Source organism: Rousettus aegyptiacus, unplaced genomic scaffold (genome assembly GCF_014176215.1).
Source record: "Rousettus aegyptiacus isolate mRouAeg1 unplaced genomic scaffold, mRouAeg1.p scaffold_m13_p_1, whole genome shotgun sequence".
NCBI classification, from domain to species: Eukaryota; Metazoa; Chordata; class Mammalia; order Chiroptera; family Pteropodidae; genus Rousettus; species Rousettus aegyptiacus.
The window spans coordinates 25,725,281-25,744,303 of NW_023416284.1; the positions used below are offsets into that span (position 1 = coordinate 25,725,281).

The 19,023-nt window shown below is 33.5% G+C and overlaps 1 protein-coding gene and 1 pseudogene across 4 annotated transcripts in view; one reads left to right on the forward strand and one right to left on the reverse strand.

Annotated features, from left to right (window-relative positions):
- RLF (RLF zinc finger) overlaps positions 1-19,023 on the forward strand; it is a 66,687-nt gene that overhangs the window by 37,500 nt on the left and 10,164 nt on the right. For all 4 annotated transcript variants that reach the window (XM_016140065.2, XM_016140066.2, XM_016140064.2 and 1 more), the window contains one exon: positions 13,664-13,800. In XM_016140065.2, the coding sequence (XP_015995551.1) occupies positions 13,664-13,800 (137 nt within the window). The remainder of the gene's footprint in view (positions 1-13,663; positions 13,801-19,023) is intronic.
- LOC118607050 lies at positions 16,236-16,354 on the reverse strand (annotated as a pseudogene).

Genomic DNA, 19,023 nt, shown 5'->3' on the forward strand with positions numbered 1-19,023 from the left:
AATGGTTTTGGGAAAACTGACTGTGGTAATGCACAGAAAGAATGTGTACTTTACAGGGACCCACTAGAGAACACCTTACCTGGGGCAGAGAGTGGGTGTTGAGATTTTGGGAGAAAGAAGACCTGTCGGGTAGGGGAAAGGAAAGCCTTGGAAAATCCAGTGCATTTGAGCTTAGATTTGATGTAGTAGACATTAGGAAGGTTTTGAGGGTAGGAAGTGAAATGACTGAAACAGTGTTTTAGGAAGCTTAGACAGAAAGTATGTTTTAGGTTAGAAGAGATTGGAGTTAACTAGCAAGAAGAGAAAGGACAAGACTTGCCGACAGGACAAAAATAGAGGGGTTAGCAAAGTAAGGCCTATGGGCCAAATCCACCCACTACCTGTTTTTATAAATAAAGTTTTACTGGAACACAGTCACTCCCATTGTTTATTATCTGTGGCAGTTTTGCTCTGCAGTGGGAGAGTTGATACCATCTGCCCTGCAAAATTGAAAGTATTTTATATGTGGCCCATTACAAAAAATGTTTGCTGACCCTTGTTCTACAAGAATTAAATTTTTCACTGTATTACAACCATTACATATCATTTAGTCTAACCCTCCATATTTTATCAGTGATGAAACTGAAGCCAAAATGATAATGTTTCCAACACTACCTGCAATTAAGATAATTTGAGTCCAAACCCAGCCTAGAAAGCAGATCTGCTAACTCCCTGGCCAGCCCTCTTTCCACTGTACGACTGTTTTTAGTCGGCATTGATAAACCATGTTCTAATAGGAAAGATCTTGGTGGTTTATCATTCCATTCATATTTATACATTTATATATAAGTGTGATTTAAAATATTTTATAATTGGATTAATTTGTTAAATCAACACAAAAAAACATTTAGCACACATCATAAAATTATTTTAAAAGGAACACTGGTACCATCATAATTAGTCTCTTATCCAGTGATGCTTTCTTTTGCAAGTAACAAAAGAATTAAAAAGAATTTTAAAATTTGCTTTGGAGGAGTCCTAATGAATCACTGGATGTTCGTTAATTTAAAATGAGCATATGCTCTACAGTAGCAGAGTTATACACACATTTTGCCATCTATTTCAGTTGAATGTAGGAGAAGAGTCAAATTAACTTGAGCAACAGCTGGGAATAAAAGTACTTGTATGTTGACACCTGTGGGTATCACAGTAATAGGTGTGTGTAATGGGAAACCTCTGCTGGGGAAGATTTAGCCAGACGCATACAATTAAGGTTAATTGACAGGGTCAGTTTGAAAGCCAAAATTCTGAACCCCATGGAATCCTCAAGTTCTAGTTTGTAAATACTTCATTTAGAATTAAATGAGATGACATATTTATTAATTTTACATATGAAAAGATTTCAATGAAAGTTACAGACTTGGCCATGTCCCAGTGTCCCAAGTAGACATTTTCCTATATACTTTTTTACTACTGAAAGAGGAAATCTTTGCAAAGATCAAGTTTTCTGCATATAATACTAAGGATAATGATACTTTAAACACGGAGCATTTCTCTTTTATTATAAAGAACCAAGAAATCTGTCAGCAGAATTCTTGACACAGTTAAGGTAGGGGGTCCATTTTCAGCCTTGATCCCTGAATGAACTACATCTTTAGTGCCTAATGTGATTAGTAGAAACAGTTAACAGTTAACAGTTGTTTCTTGGTGGGAAAAGGAAAAGACAAACAGGACCTAATTTACTCACCAGTCTAACACTGTTGGGAATTGACACAGTCACTAGGTATAAATGATAAACAGAGCAAATACATTTAAACAGGACCCATAGGGAATTCAGTTTGGGAGCAAGAAAAAGTAAACAACATAGAAATTCCAGGTGTAGCTTAAATAAGATTAAAATGGATCTGGAACAAGGAATAATAGCAAAGTATATAATTAAACTTAGAATTAAAATCTGAATACTTTTACTTTATCCTTATGAGACGTATACTCAAAAAATACACTGAAGGTAGAAAGGCCACATGAAGAAATTGAGGATTTGCCTATTTAAATATTTATCTCCTGAAGCAGAGTTCTTTTAAATAGCTTTGAAGAGACATCTTCCCATGGCTTAGTATGTATCTGGATCTCTTCTAATCTCACTTTCTTGGGTAATGTGTGGGTATTGTATGATTATACTGGAGGGGTCTTATGGAGTTAGTCAGACACATCATTTAAAGACTCCAGTAGGACACTTCAGGCTTCTCTTAGATACACAGTCATAGGGTTTAATTAGAAGCATCTATGACCATTTATTTCTTTAAGAAACCTACATGCGACCACACAGCATAGTGCTGGTCTGTGGTATTGCTACAGATTTAAAGAAGTTAGATTTTTAGAATCAGTCTTTTTTTCCAGGCGTTGTCTATGAACCTATCAGGGATGATTTTCCTAAAGGTAAACCCAGTTTTACATGAAATGTAGGCTTTCTAACTATAACTTCCACCCTTCTACTAAAGGGTGCAGTTGAGAGAAATCTATGGATAACCTTAAATCCACTTTGATTCCTTTTTGAAAAGACCTTTACCAGTTTCAGTTTTTAAAACTTATTACTAGGAACAAATTATTTGGCATTCTACCTCAGAATGGATCAGGAAAATACTAGATTGAAAACCAATATTCTAGAGAAAGGTAAATGCAATGGCACTGGCTAGAATACTAATTTACCTTGGTAGCCTAAACATGAAAATAACTTAGAAAGACAAATATATTTCTGCCTACCTTATCTTCTACCACTTGGTTACCTGTCATGCCATTGATGTTTAGTTGGCTGATAATTAGGAAAGTCTTATAACTGCGTTTATTCTTTTTTCCACAGTTCATTTTCTACAATAGCCAAGGTGATCTTTTTTCTTTTCTTTTTAAAATAAAATTAGACATTTTATTTTGAGATAATTTTAGATTCACATGTTGTTTTAAGAAATGATACAGATATGCTTTCCAGTCATTTAATGTATGTTCATTGAAAGACTTTACTAGGGATACAAAGAGGAACAGCAGACAGTAGCCAAACAATATGAAACTCAGAGGAGAGGTTTGGAGATTAAGAGTTCCAGGTCATCAGCATTTGAAACCAGAGTGAATGAGATTAACTTTTTCAGAACTCTAGAAATTACCTAAAGGCTTACCAGAATCCTAGGGAGGTTTTATTCAAGAAAAAGGTGAAGTTCAATAAGAACAATGAGCTTGGTGACATTTAACTTTCCCAACTTCCCATCTCTCTTACCAGCTTCACAGTAACCTTGAAAATAGCCTTGAAACGGCAGTAGCTATGAAAACCAGCAGCCTAGCAGGCACCTGTGGAAGCAGAGGGGATTTGGAACTCTGCAAAAGTCCACCCCCAGAGAGTTGTCACTATATGACCTATCTGGCAAGTTTCTAAAAAGCTCCATTCCCAGGACTTGTCTTTATTTGACTCAGAGTTTACTCTGCCAAAAGCTCTGTCAGTGGTAATTGTTTAATATGATAGTTGTTTGAGGAAGCATTACCAGTCAGGCTAACAAGAGACTGTCCAAAATTTTAAAAAGAAAAACTGGGATACGGGATGTCTATAGGGGACTTTGAAAACCTCCCATACATTCCTAGAACTCTGGAAAGTAACATGCATGTACAGGGCTGTGTGTCTGCCAAGTTATGAATAACTTGAGAAGGCCCTAATCCCTCACCTCTTACTGCCTTGAGTTTCTGCACAAGTAGGAAATGAAGGGCAAGGCAGAGTTGTAAATAGCCTAATGAAATACTGAAAGCATGCCCCAACATAAACACAGAGCCTCTCGGTGAAAGCAGGCAGACTTACTTTTTCAAGGCATTTAAACAAATCTGAATATGTTGAATATGTTATTAGCTGGCTGTTAAGCAAACTGGGCAAAGACTATAGTGGCCACACATGACAAAGAATACAGACTTTACAGAATTATTCCCGGAAAGTCACGAAACAAATAAATAGTAACAGTAACAAACCCTAAAGAGGTGGGGGAATTGGATTTCCAGAGCTTCCAGGATATGTTATTTTAAATATCTACATTATCATATAAAGAAACATGATGATCCATCCACCGGTAAAACAGCCAATAGAAACTGTTTTTAAGGACACCCGGATGTTGAACTTAATAAACAAAGGACTTTAAACCACTTGTTACAAATATAGTCACCTTTTATCATTCATGGTGGTTATGTTCTATATAGTCACTGCAAACAGTGAATTAGCAAATATTGAAACCATTGCTCCTAGGGGATATACAAGGCTAGATTCCTGCAGTCCTCTGATCGCAAAGTTTTTTCAACCAATGAGTACATAACCTTGTTTTTAGTATGTGTGTTTTTATGTGGGGATACCATATTTAATATATGCTTTTGATTCATTAACACTGAACTGACAGCCAGCAACACTCACTGTAACTCATACCTGAATGAAGCTTGTCTGATACATAGATTTTCTTTGTAAGGTGCATCACACACAGCCTCTTGCATGTGAGAGCACTAGATAGCACTTCAGTACTACACTTGGGAGCAATTTTAAACAGTGAAATCGCCAGTGAAAACCACAAGCATGCAAAAAAAAAAAAAAAAGACTAGAATGTGAAAAAAACACTTATTGCAGTATGAGAACTAAAACAAGAGTATCACCTTGTTTGACCTTAGCTGGGAACATGCACCCCAGGAGACTTAAATTTTTGCCACTCTTCATGTTCATGAATGACTACAAAAGAATCATGAGTATTGAATTTTGGGGCTAAAAAGAAATTTTAGTAAGTATGCTAATTTGTAAATGTAGAATCTACAAATAATGAAGACGAAATGTATATTTAAAGAACCAGTGGAGCCATGTCTACAAAATTAAAGGAAATTATGAGAACAATGTCTCAATAAGTAGAGATTAGCAAGAAATGGAAATTATTTTAAAAATAAACCAAATAGAGATTTTGGAGTGGAAAAGTACAATAATTGAAATTACTTCTCTAGGGAGGCTCAATATCAGATTTGAAATTAGCAGGAGAAAACAATCAGCAAACTTGAATGAAAGAGTCAATTGAGATTATCCAATCTGAGAAACAACAGAGCGCCTAAACATATGGGCTGCCAAATTGATGAGAGAAATAGACAATTTAAATATAATAGTTGGAGACTTTGATACACCACTTTCGATAATGGATAAATGAACTAGACAGCATAGAAATGGAAGGCTTGAGCAACACTAAACTAGCTAGCAGATATCTGTAGAATACTTTACCCAACAGCAACAGAATATACTTTCTTCTCAAATGCACACGGAGCATTCTCTAGGATAGATGACATATTAAGGCACAAAACAAACCTTGATAAATTTAAAGGGATTAAAGTCATATGAAGTATGTTCTTCAGCCACAATGGAATGAAAGTAGAAGTCAGTAATAGAAAGAAATTTGGGAAATTCACAAATATATGTAAATCAATACCTTCCCAAATAAGCAGTGGATCAAAGAAAGAAAATTAGAAAATACGTTGAGATATGATGGAAATACAACAAAACAAAACTTATGGGATATAAATAAAACAGTGCTTGGAGGCACATTTACAGTTGTCATATGTCAGTCTTAAAAAAGATCTTAGTGACCTAAACATCTACCTTAAAAAACTAGATAAAGAAGAGCAAACTAAACCCAAAGCAAGCAAGAGATGTTAGACTGTAAATAAATGAAATAGAAACTGCAAAATAGAGAAAAATAATAAAGTCAGTTCTTTGAAAAGATCGACAAAAGTGATACATTTAGAGTGAAAAGAAAAAGATTACTAAAATTAATAAAATCAGAAATGAGATGACATCTCTATCAATATTACAAGAATAAAAAGCCTTATAAGGGAATACTATGAACAATAGTATGCCAAAAAATTACACTTACTTAGATAAAGGGGACAAATTGTTAGAATGATACAAACTACTAAAACTGCCTTACAAATAAATGAGACAAGAGATTGAATTGGTAATTTAAAAACTTAACTACAAAGAAAAGCCTATACCCACATGGCTGCATTGGTGGATTATACAAAATATATACAGAATTTATAACAGTCTTTCCCAAAGTCATCAAAAAAATAGGAGGGAATACTTCCAAACTCTTTCTTGGAGGCCATTATTAACCTGATAACCAAAGACATCAGAAGAAAGAAAGCTACAGACCACTATCACTAATGAATATAGATGTAAAAATCCTCAACAAAAACAACAAAACAAATCCAGCAACATATAAAAAGGAATATGCAACTTGACAAAGTGAGATCACAGGAATGAACATAGGTTTGGTTTAAATCAATCAATATAATAACACCATGTTGATAGAATAAAGGACAAAAGCTGTATTTTCATCACAAGAAAAACAAAAAAACATTTGATAGGATCCTATACCCTTTCGTGTAAAAACACTTAAACTAGGAATGGCAGGGAACTTCTCAGCCTGATAAAGGGCGTCTGTGAAAACCCATGGCTGACATCATAATTACATATAAAATGATGAAGGATTGAGTGGTTTTCCTCTAAGATCAGGGAGGGAGAAGACAAGAATGTTGCTCTTGCCACTCCCATTTGATACTGTACTAGAAGTTTTATTTAGTCAGGGCAGTTAGGCAAGAAAAGAAAAGGCATCTAGATTCGAAAGAGAATGAACAACTGTCTTTTTGCATATATCATGATCTTGTATATAAAACAATCCTATAAGGGTTAATACACAAAAATCATTTATATACATCTAAAAATGAACAATGTAAAAATGAACTTAAACCCATGTATGATAGCATCAAAAAGAAGGTATTTAGGAACAGATTTGAAAATAAAAGTGTAAGGCTTGTACACTAAAGACTATAAAATGTTGAAAGAAAATCTTAAATGGAACAACATCCTATGGTCATCTATCAGAAGACTTAATATTATAAATGTAGCAGTATTCCCCAAATTGATCCTCAGATCCAGGGCTATCTCTGTCAAAATCCCATGTTCTTTTTTTGTAGAAATTGGCAAGCCGATCCTAAAATTCATGTGGAAATTTAAGGGACCCCCGATAGCCAAAACAATCGCGTAAAAAAGCAAAGTTGGAGGATTCACATTTCTTGATTTCAAAGTTTACCAAAAAGTTACTGTAATCAAGACAGTATGGTTCAGTACTGGCAAAAAGGTAGGCAGAAAGATCAATGGACTTGAATCATACAGTCAGTTAATTTTCTACAAAGATGTCAAGACAATTCAATGGGAGAAAGAATAGTCTTTTTAATGAATGGTTCTTTTAACAACTGAATATCCTCTTCATGAATTATAGACTTAAATGTCACAACTAAAACTGTAACAATGTAGAAGAAAATATAGGAATAAATCGTTAAAACCTCAGATTAGACAATCGTTTCTTACATCTGAGAACAAAAACAAGTGGCTAAAAAAAATAAGTAGGGCTTCATTCAACTTTGTGCATCAGAGGACACAATGGAGAAAGTTAGTTGATTCACCGAATGGGAGAAAATATTTGTAAACCATATATCTTATATAAAGGACTTAAATCTAGAATACATGAAGAATTCTTACAAGCTAACAATGAAAGAGATAATCCGATTTTTTAAATGATCAAATTTTTTAATAGATTATTTTTTTAGCAGTTTTAGGTTTACAGAAAAATTGAATGGAAAGTATAGTTGCCATATCTCTTTCCCTCCCCCACTCCCAGTTTCACCTATTAACACCTTGCCAGTAGTGTCTTAAACATTTCTTACAATTGGTGAAAACCAATACATTATTATTAACTAAAATCCATAGTTTACATCAGGGTTCACTCTGTGTTGTATAGTCTATGGGTTTTGACAAACATATAAATGACATGTATCTACTATCACAGTATCATATAGAATAGCTTCACTGCCATAAAAAATTTTCTGTGGTCTGCCTATTCATTTCTCCCTCCAAGCCCCTAGCAACCATACAGTATGCAGCCTTTTCAGACTTTCGTTATGAAGTTGATTGTGATAAGGAAGGATCTGAGGGAACTGGTTAAGATTTGCAGGAAGCTCAAGGCGAGAACATGTTGTGGAACGAATGATCCTGAATAGTCTTTGAGATCCTTGTAAGTTCTTGGCTAGTTCTACTCACAGTCCATTGCAATTCAGTAAATATTTACCACCATTAGAAATAAACCAATCAACATATTTCTTCAAAGAGCACACATGTGGGGAAAACTATAGGTGTACAGTTTCCTTTCTGTTCAGTAATAATGTATTGCCCATTCTACAGTTTAAACATCTTAATACAGCATATTGGCTAAGAGTGAACTTTGGAGCCAGACTGTCTGGGGTAGATCCTGGAACTCTTACTATCTGTATATGACCTTTGACAAGTGGCTTAACATGTCTGTACTTTTAAGCTTTTGAATCTGTAAATGGGGATTACAGTGGTGTACCGGTATTGTAGGGTTGTTGTGAAAATTTAATAATTTGGTTTATGTAAATGTATAGAAAAGAGCCTGGCATATATTAATCCTGCGTAAAGGTATTGTCATTAAATCACAATAAAACATTAGGGTAAAAGAAAGGATATAGGACCAGCACAGTCCCACCCTTCTTTAAAATGGGACATATTTGCATTAGTTACATATTGAATCCATGCTGTACAGTTAGTGTGTATAGACAAAATACTGGAAATAAAATTCATCACATTGTTAACATTGGTTATCATTGAATTATAATATCTAAGGATTTTTATTTTCTGTATTTTTCAAGTTTTCTATAATCATTTTTATAATCAGGAGAAATCTAATAAATAGAAGTTAATCTAAAAACCATACTGATTTCAAGTCATCCCTTCTGGGTATATATCCAAAAGAGACAACAACAGCAAAATCCTCTGATTCTATGTAAAACCCAAATGATAAATTCCATGTTTTGCAGTCTGTCAGCAGTCATTATCCTGTATGGTACCTTTATGGAAATCAGCAAAAAGCATCATGTTCCACTATGCCCTCCTTCACATTGTTGCCTTTCAGAGGTCTTTCTTCTTCTCAGAGGAAGAACTCTATTCCAAAACTTAAGGCTTGGTAAGCAGACTGAATTTCAACCCCCCACTAACCTCCTTAGGTGGTTACGTTTGTGTATGCTGTGAAACTGCACCACTCTTTGACATGACCTATGAAAGATAGCTTCCATTGTGCAAATTAGCTCTGTCTCTATCCTTCAGATAACCTTTTTCTCCTCATATGCCATTATTACTGTCACATTTAATAATCTACTCATTCTGGCATCTTTATTCAGGCCATCCTGCCCTACACATCTAGACCCTGATATCCCTGCTAGAGCTATTTGCCTTGAAGCCTTCTTTCCTTACTCCAGTCCACGTTATTCCTGTCTTCAGTCTGACTCACTTATTCATCCTGCCTTTTTGTGGCCACTAAGTTATTTATCTTGTAACCTTTCATTTCAACAAATATTTATTGATGTTCCATGTGTCTGGCACAGTTGTAGACACTGAAGATACAGTGGTGAATAAAACAAACTTTTGCTCTCTTGGAACATATACTCTAATAAGATGGATAGTAAACAAAGGTTTAATTATTGGATGCATGTCCTACTTGTCTTAACAGGTATAGAATGTAAACCCCAGGGATAGAAATCATATATAAGAACAAAAATGTTATTTCAGTACCTATCCAGGTACAAGATAATGAAATTCTCAAAAGCTTGTCATTAACCTTCATTTTAATTGACTTTAGCTGAAAAGTATTTTCTGGCATATATTTGGTTTTTAGTATGGTGTTAAGCTATTTATTACAAAAGGTTGAGGACAAGTAGTTAACCATATTGTATTATTAGGTCATTTTTATTAGTTAGGTCATTTTAATTTACCTGGAATTTTCTATTTTATTTCTTTATCATACCTCTTTTTCCTTTATATTCAAGAAAATACAGGTATTTGGGGCAAAATACTTAGATTCTCTTCAACTAAAAAAAAAATAACATTAACCAAGTGCTTGTTTGTCATGTAAAGATCCTGAAGCAGCTACTAAGAGGGATACCCTTATTGTATTGAAGTAATTTATTTCTGTTCCTGCAATACCATGCTCACTTTTACTCTTTAGGCCTTTTTATGTGTTTTTCTCCCTGTTCGGAACAATTTTATTATTTCACTCTACTCTTCCCATGGATTATTCCTACTAATTCTTTAATTCTCATTTAGTCATGACTTTATACAGGAAGTTGTTTTTGATCCCCTACACTTGTATTAGATTTTTCTTACCAAAGGTATTTGGAAAATATTCCGTATGCCCGCATTGTAGCATTTAACATACATTGTATTCTTAGTAATTCTCTGCTGCTTCATTTATCATTCCTGATTAGACTGTGAGTTCCTTGAGGGCAAAAATCAAATTGTCTTGTATTTCCAGTACTTTAGCACACTACAGGTAATAAATAGCTTTGATAGACACATACATTTTAACGTGTCTACTTCCCTTGCACAGAGGATTTTGAATATCAGTCATAAGACTATGCTCGTTTCTTCAAGGAAATCATGATCTAGTTGGAGAGCCAAAGTAAATGCACATAAAAAAGTAAAATCGTAAAAGGTAAAGGCCAATGTGAGTCACTTGTTTAAAAGTTGTCCCAAAGTAAAATAAAGAATAGCCCAATTAAAAATGTTGACAAGATCCTATGAATTCAGCAGAGCAGGAGATCATTGTATGCTAGAGTAGTCTATGAAGGAATACTTCATAATGATTTTTAATTGGATATTGAAGGATGAGAAGAATTGGCTAGGCAGGCAAGAGGAGGAGGGACTATTAGGCTTATTCTATACTAACTGTTAAGACAGTGTTCATCTTTAGAATATTTGTGATAAATGTAAGTGACAAAATTATATATGCCTTATAAGCTATTAATCCATATTTTTCATATCATTTCCTCCTCATTTTAGATTAATGAATTTTTACTTAAATTATATTTCTTTCTTCACTTTTGTCCCTTTTTTCTTAACATTTTGGTTCTGTAAGATGAAAGCCTATAATGTATCTCTGAAATGTACTCCTTTAAAATTTAAAATTAAGGGCTTCCCTGTAGGAATAAAATGACATGAAATTAGTTTTTTGTTTATTATTCTGATTATTTGGTACAGTTGACTTGAGACAAGAAGCAATCTCAGGCTTATTTTTTCTTTGTGAAGCAGAAATAATATTTCTGGCCTGCCTTGCCAATATTACAGATTTATCATGTTGATAAAATGAGATAATGCAATAAAAGTTATTTGAAAGGGATAAAAATGTTCTAGAAATGCAGTTATATGTTATTTCCATTCTAATTTATGTATCTCGCTTAGAGAATTTTCCATGCTATTCTTCAGCTTGGAGATGTTAAATTGCTACCAAAATCAAATTTTAGAATTTTTGATTTTTCACAGGAGCTTTAACATGACGTGGTGGTAGATGGTGTTCGCTCTAGAACAGCTGTTTGCACTTACTTTGGAATTGTTATTTTGGTACTTCACTCAATGCAATTTTAAGTGACCATGTTGTGGGCGTTTCTTTCTCTGGGTCACCCTTCTGATTAATTCAGCTGTGGCTGAGGACATGGTTGTTTTGGGCATCAATAAAATTTCATCTTTATAATGTATGATGAAGTCTTTTCCCCCCCTGAAAACTGAATCTAATTATGTTTTAGTCTTTAACAACTTAACTTTGCCCCCCAGTACAAATTTGCGTCAAGAGTGATCTTATATCTGAGAATGATCTTTCTAAAATGCTTTCTAATACTCTTAAGGTTCACTTTCTTCCCCTTCCCCTTTTAAAAATGTATGTATTTCATGAAAACAGTTTTTAACAATACTTTTAAAGTGCTCCCTATTTGCCAGTCCCCTTTTGAAACATCTTTCTTAAAAGCTTAACTGTAACTTTAATAGACACATATACCATATTTCTTTTATTGAGGTATAATTGACATGTAGCATTATGTTAGTTTCAAGTGTACATCATGAATCCGTATTTGTATATATTGCCAAATGATCACCACAATAAGTCTAGTTAACATCTGTTACCTTATACAATTACAATTTTTTTTTCTTATGATAAGAACTTTTAAGATTTGCTCTCTTAGCAACTTTCAGATACGCAGTACAGAATTAACTGTAGTCACTATGTTGTACTCAAGCATATTAATTTGTATAGTAACTCTCTGAGGGAGGGTCTATTCCCATTTTAAAGATGCAGAAACTGAGGAACTAAGTGACCGAGAAATTATTTAACTTATCCAAGGTCTTACAGCTAATAGCTATAGAGCCAGAAAGAGAATACACAATTTGGTTCTAGAGTAATTACTTTTAACCACTACAATATACTGTTTATTATGTTATCGGATTATCTTTGAAAGGATTAGAAAACAGAATTGTATAAGGTTCAGTTTGTAAACATGAGCTTTTTACCTGATAAAAAACTTGATTTTTCCCTTCATCAGCACCTATTTACTGAGTGTCTTCTCTATTCCAGACACTAATGAGTGCTGCGTTTTGAACAAGATGTACATAGCCCCTGACCTCATAGATTTTATATTCTAGCAGAGGAGATAGTTGCTAATAAGTTGTCCAACTAATGATTGAATTGCAATTGTGATAAATGCTACAAAGGAGGAATTTGAGAGTAGCGTTTTTGATGGAGATTCTAATATATTGTTAGAGAAGGATCTGATGAGAAAATGGTCATTTAAGCTAAGCTTTGAAAGAAGCCTTTCTATGCCTACCCGAGGATATGACTAAAATTAGAGACTTAGAACCATCACTTGGAACCGCATAGCAATCTGGAAGAGATGAGCTAAACTCTATACCTCATTTGCCCTGATACACACCTCATTTGCCCTGTATATTTGGTGCCTGATATAATTTACATTTATAATGCCGACACAGTCACGAAATAGATTATGTTCTTTTTTCTGTTTGTTAAGACAGGGAAGTGATAAAATAGACTGAGAGTCTATAGAGGTCTTACTCTCCTGTTTACCAATATACAAAAAAAAGCCCCAGAAAATTCTTATTTTCCCAGAAGTTTTTTTCAAGATTCTCATAAATAGTGTAAATGAAAAAGATATATTTCTAAAAGTATTTTAGTTGTTTGAAAAACTCACGTGAAATTTTTTTCTTAATTATATGAGAAAATTATATGTTAATATAGCATTTGTATTTAAGTTTCTCAGTTGTCTTCCTTTAACCCTACTGACAGCAAGAGTAAGCCTTGTATCTTTCTGTCTATATCGTGAATGACTTGAAAAAAATTGAAAATGAAAGAAAGAAAAAAAAACAGGAAAAAAAGTGATGGTACTTAAGGTGAAAATAACCTGAAGTTAATCTACATAATTTGACTCATTTATATGACAGCAGTGTTCATGATTAATTTTTTAAACTGTACTAAAATGTTTTTTTTTTCGGTGTTCGGACTGCAGTAGAACCTCCTTATAGCATCTGTTTGCTTCTCTATTTAATACTTTCTTATATGAAATATTTCATTCCAGAAGTCTCAGCCATTAAGTTATAGAAAAAAATTTTATCTCTTTAATTCTTGCTCCATCGGTTATCAAAAGATAGAAGAGAAGCTTTACGTTTTATAACCACATGCACAGGAAAGTCACTATTTTCTTTTTTACTTGGTCATCTTATTTTTGATAGATTGCAAAGGTCGACTGCAAGGAAGTACTAGACATCATCTGTAATCTGGAATCCGAGGGTCAGGATAACACAGCATTTGTTCTTTGTACGACTTACCTTACCCAGCAGCTCCAAACTGCAAGTGTATATTGTTCCTGGTGAGTACATTTACTTTTTATCCTCTGTATTTGTTAGCGCATTGTGTAGTATCCAGGGTTTATGTAAAACATTGGTTTGTTTCAAATTTAAAGTGTCCGCAAATTAAATGATGATTTGTGAATAAAATCTTGTTTATAAGCTAACCTATTTAATTAGTGATATCATTGGTTTATTCTTTTCTGGAAAAGTCCAAAAATAAAGGGTAAAATGTTTGAGCTCATCTTGATCATCCCATAAAGGGTTGTTTGTTAACTCCAATATATGCCTTTTTTTTCTTTGAAGATAAAATTATAGCAGTATGAAACAAATTGGTGTTAGGCTGTTTTTCCTTACATTTATTACATCTTCTGGTAGTCACTTTCCCCCTCTCATTTGGAAACCCACTAATTAGGTTTCTAGGTCAAACCTGCATTAGAGAAGAAAATCCATTTGGATAGCAATTTCTTTTGCAACTTTGGTATTGTATAGCAGAATTGTATTATTTAGGTTTTGATTCAGTTTATATCTTCCTTGTTGCTGAGTACTTATTGTTAAAAAGGATTACTGAGTACTTATTGTTAAAAAGGAAACAGCATAACCCATGGTTCTTTCATTCTAACTGTATTGAATCTATTTAGGCCGGAGAGACAAACGTGATACACAGGAAAATTCCAAAATGCAAGATTCTGTCAATAAGAAATCAGATTAATGATGCAGATAACGCTATAGGAGGTTAGAGAAAGGTACTTACTGTATACCACTGTTTAAAAAAGGTGTCAGGGAGGAGATAGTATTTGAGCTTTAATTCAGAAATGGGTTGGATTAACATAGTCTTGATTAGAGGAGCTTTGAGTATTTCAGGACCTAAGAATAACTTAAAATTGGAAATGAGCATTTTATTCATAAGAAAACCTAGTAGATACTTTTATACACTTTAGCCTTCATTCCTCTCCTGGACCATTTGTGTATATTTATATAGTTTTATGTTATTAGTGTTTTGTATATTACTACATTTCTTTTTTTTCTATTTTATATTATTTTCTATTTTATATTATTTGTGTATTTCACCCAGTTCTCATCATAATTATTGTACATATGAGGCAGTGGAAATTCAGCGGGATCAGAGAAATATTGTGATTGGTCAAAGTCTTAAGGTTAAAATTGGAAGCCCAGGGTTTTTGACTCCTAATCAGTGCTTTTCCTCCATACAGTTACTTTCTTGACACAGAGCCAGAATTCAAATTACAGTCTTCTACCACCAAATCTACTATGCCAGAGTTATACCTCTTACGAGAAAAGGAGATAGTGGGATAGGGACTTAAATATATTTCATAATAATCATTGGACATTTTGTGGGGAAACCCAAAAAAGAGGTGATATAATAAAAAGAATGGTTAAGTAGCTGTGAGGTTTTTGATTACTAAATCAACTAGAAGAGGTTTTTTTCATGCATTAAGAGATTAGAGATTTTAGCTTTAGTGAAACAGATGTGTTCACTGAAGGAACAAATTTTTCTTGTTACAGTTAACTTCTTTGCCTATGATGAAAAACATTTCTACTAGTTATAGCTAGGTTTTCAGTGCAGAGAATACTGTAAGTCATATATGAGATGTGTTATAAAGTGTTTTGAAAACTGTAGTCACACAGTTTTTTAAGTGATCCTTGTCCAGCTTCCATTTTATAGTGACTCATACACTTTTCTTCTTCCCTTCTTCACTCAGCGACCATTAGCCTTTCCAAGGATATTAGTGGCTCTAAGATTAATGCTGTTCCCCTGTAGCAGGAAGGGATTAACAAGGATTTCCCTCTTGTTGGCCTCCTGAGGAGCTATAATGAAAAAAGAAAATCTTAAGTCGCTTCATACTTTGTTAAAAGTAAGCCCCTTCCAAGCAATTCAGAGAGAAATACAATCTAAAATTTCAGAATTTTGAAACTTTTTTTTATTCTTCTATTGTTTTCAAAGGCTTTATTTTGGGGGGTGGGGGGGATAGTGGGATATTTAAGTTAGAATAACCATAACATAAACACAGTAATTTTACAAAGGAAAATAAATCCCAGGAATTATATTCAAATAGAATAGATTCTTTTGTTGTGCTGGGAATTTACTGAGTTGAAGACAGTGGGTTTTATGGAGTATTTGTCTAGGAGAGATATTTGTAAAAATATGACAGTGAAGTTGGTATATGATAATGAAAACAGTCACTTATTTTCAAACACATATATGTACTAGACATTTATTTGTTGGAAATGTCATTCTTAAATGTGGTCACTAAGGAAGTGAAATCTAAACTGTTTAACTAGCACTCTAAACAGTTTTTTATTCTTTTAAAAATTTCCTTCAGAGATATTTTCCAAACCACATTGACATATATCTTATTACTTTATTGTAGTGACTATAGTATTGATCTCAAAAGACATATTGCTTAGTTTTTTTGTTTGTTTTGTTTTGTTTTTACACCTACAGCACCTGGTCTTCCTAGGTGGTCTCCCATCCAAGTACTAACCAGGACCGACCCTGCTTAGCTTCCAAGATCAGACATGATCAGATTTGTTCAGGGTAGCATGGCCGTAGACCTGCTTAGTTTTTTTGTTAACTTTGCCCCCTTCAAAATTTTTGGCTATCCACAGAAATAAGTGCTAGAGGAATGCATTCCCTATAGATGTCTGGCAATGGTCACATAATTAGAGTAGTCATTCTAGTGCGAAAGATAACCATTTGGAATGGGACAATGTACATATAGATGTGTATTTATCACTACTACTTTAAAAACAAAATCATAGAGTTGAACCTTAAACCTCTACACTAAGCTTTCAGTATTTGATAGGTTGAATTTGCTTTCTATAACATCTCTGAGTTTAAATCTTGCATGTTGTATATTTGTGTCTTCAGATGTAATTATCTATCTGTTCTCTCCTAACTAAACCAATATTCTGTGGTCATCACATATGTTGTCTAATTCACAGTTGAGTCCCCTGTATCTGGTGAAGACCAGATATCCATATATCCATATGTATTCTATTCAACTGAATTTTGTAAGAATAAAAAAGAGGTCACATGAACTATATTTGCAGAAGCGTTCTCTAGGGCATGGTCATTCCTTAATTCCATAGTTTTTGTTTTTTGGGTTTTTTTTTAAAGTGCCTAAATTCTGGATCTATGTGACTATTAACTGAACTCCATGGGCCTCCTGCTATTTATTCAGAAACACAGTGTAATTTAAAGTTCTTGCTTGGTAGCTAGATTTCTGCCAAAATGCATTTCCTGCCATTTATAGATAAATTTCCTTTCCAATTTTTATGAATTTATAATTTGTTGACTTGAAGTAGACAGTGGGATAATTCAAGGGTGCAGTTAGTTGTGTGAACATTGGAAGCCTGTATACAGTGGAATCATTTTTCATATATTCATAAATGGTTGTCCATTTTTAAAAATCATATCATTGTACTCATTGAAGAAGTATTTGTTCTAGTGCTTGGATGTTCCAGCAGGCTACATGTTATGATTCATTGGTATATTCATTGTTCCAGTGTATAGGTTTGAATGGATGATTAAAGGCACGTATTGGCATTCTCACAAGTAATATACTGGTTGTCCTGGTTTCAGGCACGTTTACATGTTCAGGCAGGTAATAGTAATTTTAAATCTTTGAATTGTAATGTGCAGATATGTATACATCAAATACCTTTTTTCCATCATGGCTATTTGGAGTTAAGGTAACTAAAGCTTGAAATATTGAGTTTGGAATAAATTAAGCCCTAGGCATTCTGATTTTTTTAAAAATTATTTGAGGGACCTTAATTCTCAACCTGCCTTATATCAATCATCAGATTTGCCTAACTTTAAACTTCTAACTAGTTAATAAATTTTAGGTAGCAGATACTCTTGACCCTTTTATTTCCATAATTAGGTTTCACTGGCTTTGATAATTTGTTCTTTTTAAGTAGGATAGATTTCACATATTTTGATAGATACTCCTTTTTATCTCTGAGCATATGTAATTCTTCCATTTCCTTTCTTCAGAATTTTGCATATTCTCAAAAGTTTTTATTACTAATGTGTTTACATCTGAATGAAGCAATCTTGGGAATTTGAAAATGAACAGTGATCCCAATTACTTGCCTGGCTAGTAGCTATTTGCAAAGCTGACCTATCTCAGATTTTTACTTTTTCTGCTTGGAAAGCAACACTAGTCACCAAAGACAGCTATTTAATGTTAAGTTTATTTCTTTAGCCCAAATTTGCCATCATTAAATATAAGCTTTCATGTATCTTTTGAGACAGAAATTCATTTCAATTTTTGAAGCAAGTGTAAGAATTTCACCTTTTAAAAAATATACGAAAATATAAGTAAGTTCTGTAAATGTTTATTTTCCATCTGTTGTAAAAAGAGGTATGTTATATTGATTTCTTAACCTTTGGATTTGTAACCAGCTTCTTGGAATAATCTGTGTTAACAGGAATAATAAGACGTTAGTGTTCTAAAATTCATTTATGAAAATAATATGGTTATTTTTTTAATGAAAATCACTTAAATACACAGTATGCAATGAAATTGTACAGAAAAGAGCCACTTTTTAAAAATGGTAATATTCTCTTCAGTTTTGCTAAGTAACTTTCCTTGCATTCACATTTCGCATATATACTAGCATTTCTTTCTATCCTGGTCATTTTCGAGTTTCTAGTGTTTTTCCTTCAGTGTTTTCTCTTAACCCATTCAAGCTTTTATTTAACTTGTTCTTTAAAAAGCTTTTATTCGTTTCTATAGAGAATATTTGTAAGATTCTTGTATTTTAGCCTTTTCCAAGAGTGCCGTTTTATTAATTTTATTAGTAAACTTTAAACATTTCAAAATACAGGCCTTACATAGCATCGTGACATTTTAGAACTGGAAAAGGCAGGAGATAAGTGTGGAGGAAAGTGTGTCATTAGAGTACTTATGGTTGTATACATTTTGTTGGCAGTGTAGCGATGTATGATGATCCCTGCCCACTAGGATAGTCAGTGCAGTTACCAATGTAAGGGGTAAAACCTTTTGGAACAGGGTGGGATCGAAAGTCTTTTAAAATGTCAGCATAAAGAAAGTAGTCTTTTGTTGTTTTTGTTTTTACCCAGACACGAAGAAAAGAATCGGGGAAATTTTCAGGGAGGATTCTTAAGAATTTTAACAGTTTGGGAAGAAGCAATAGGAAACATAGACAGGTTTTTCTTCTAGTTTTTGTTTACTGTCAATTTATTTTCATAA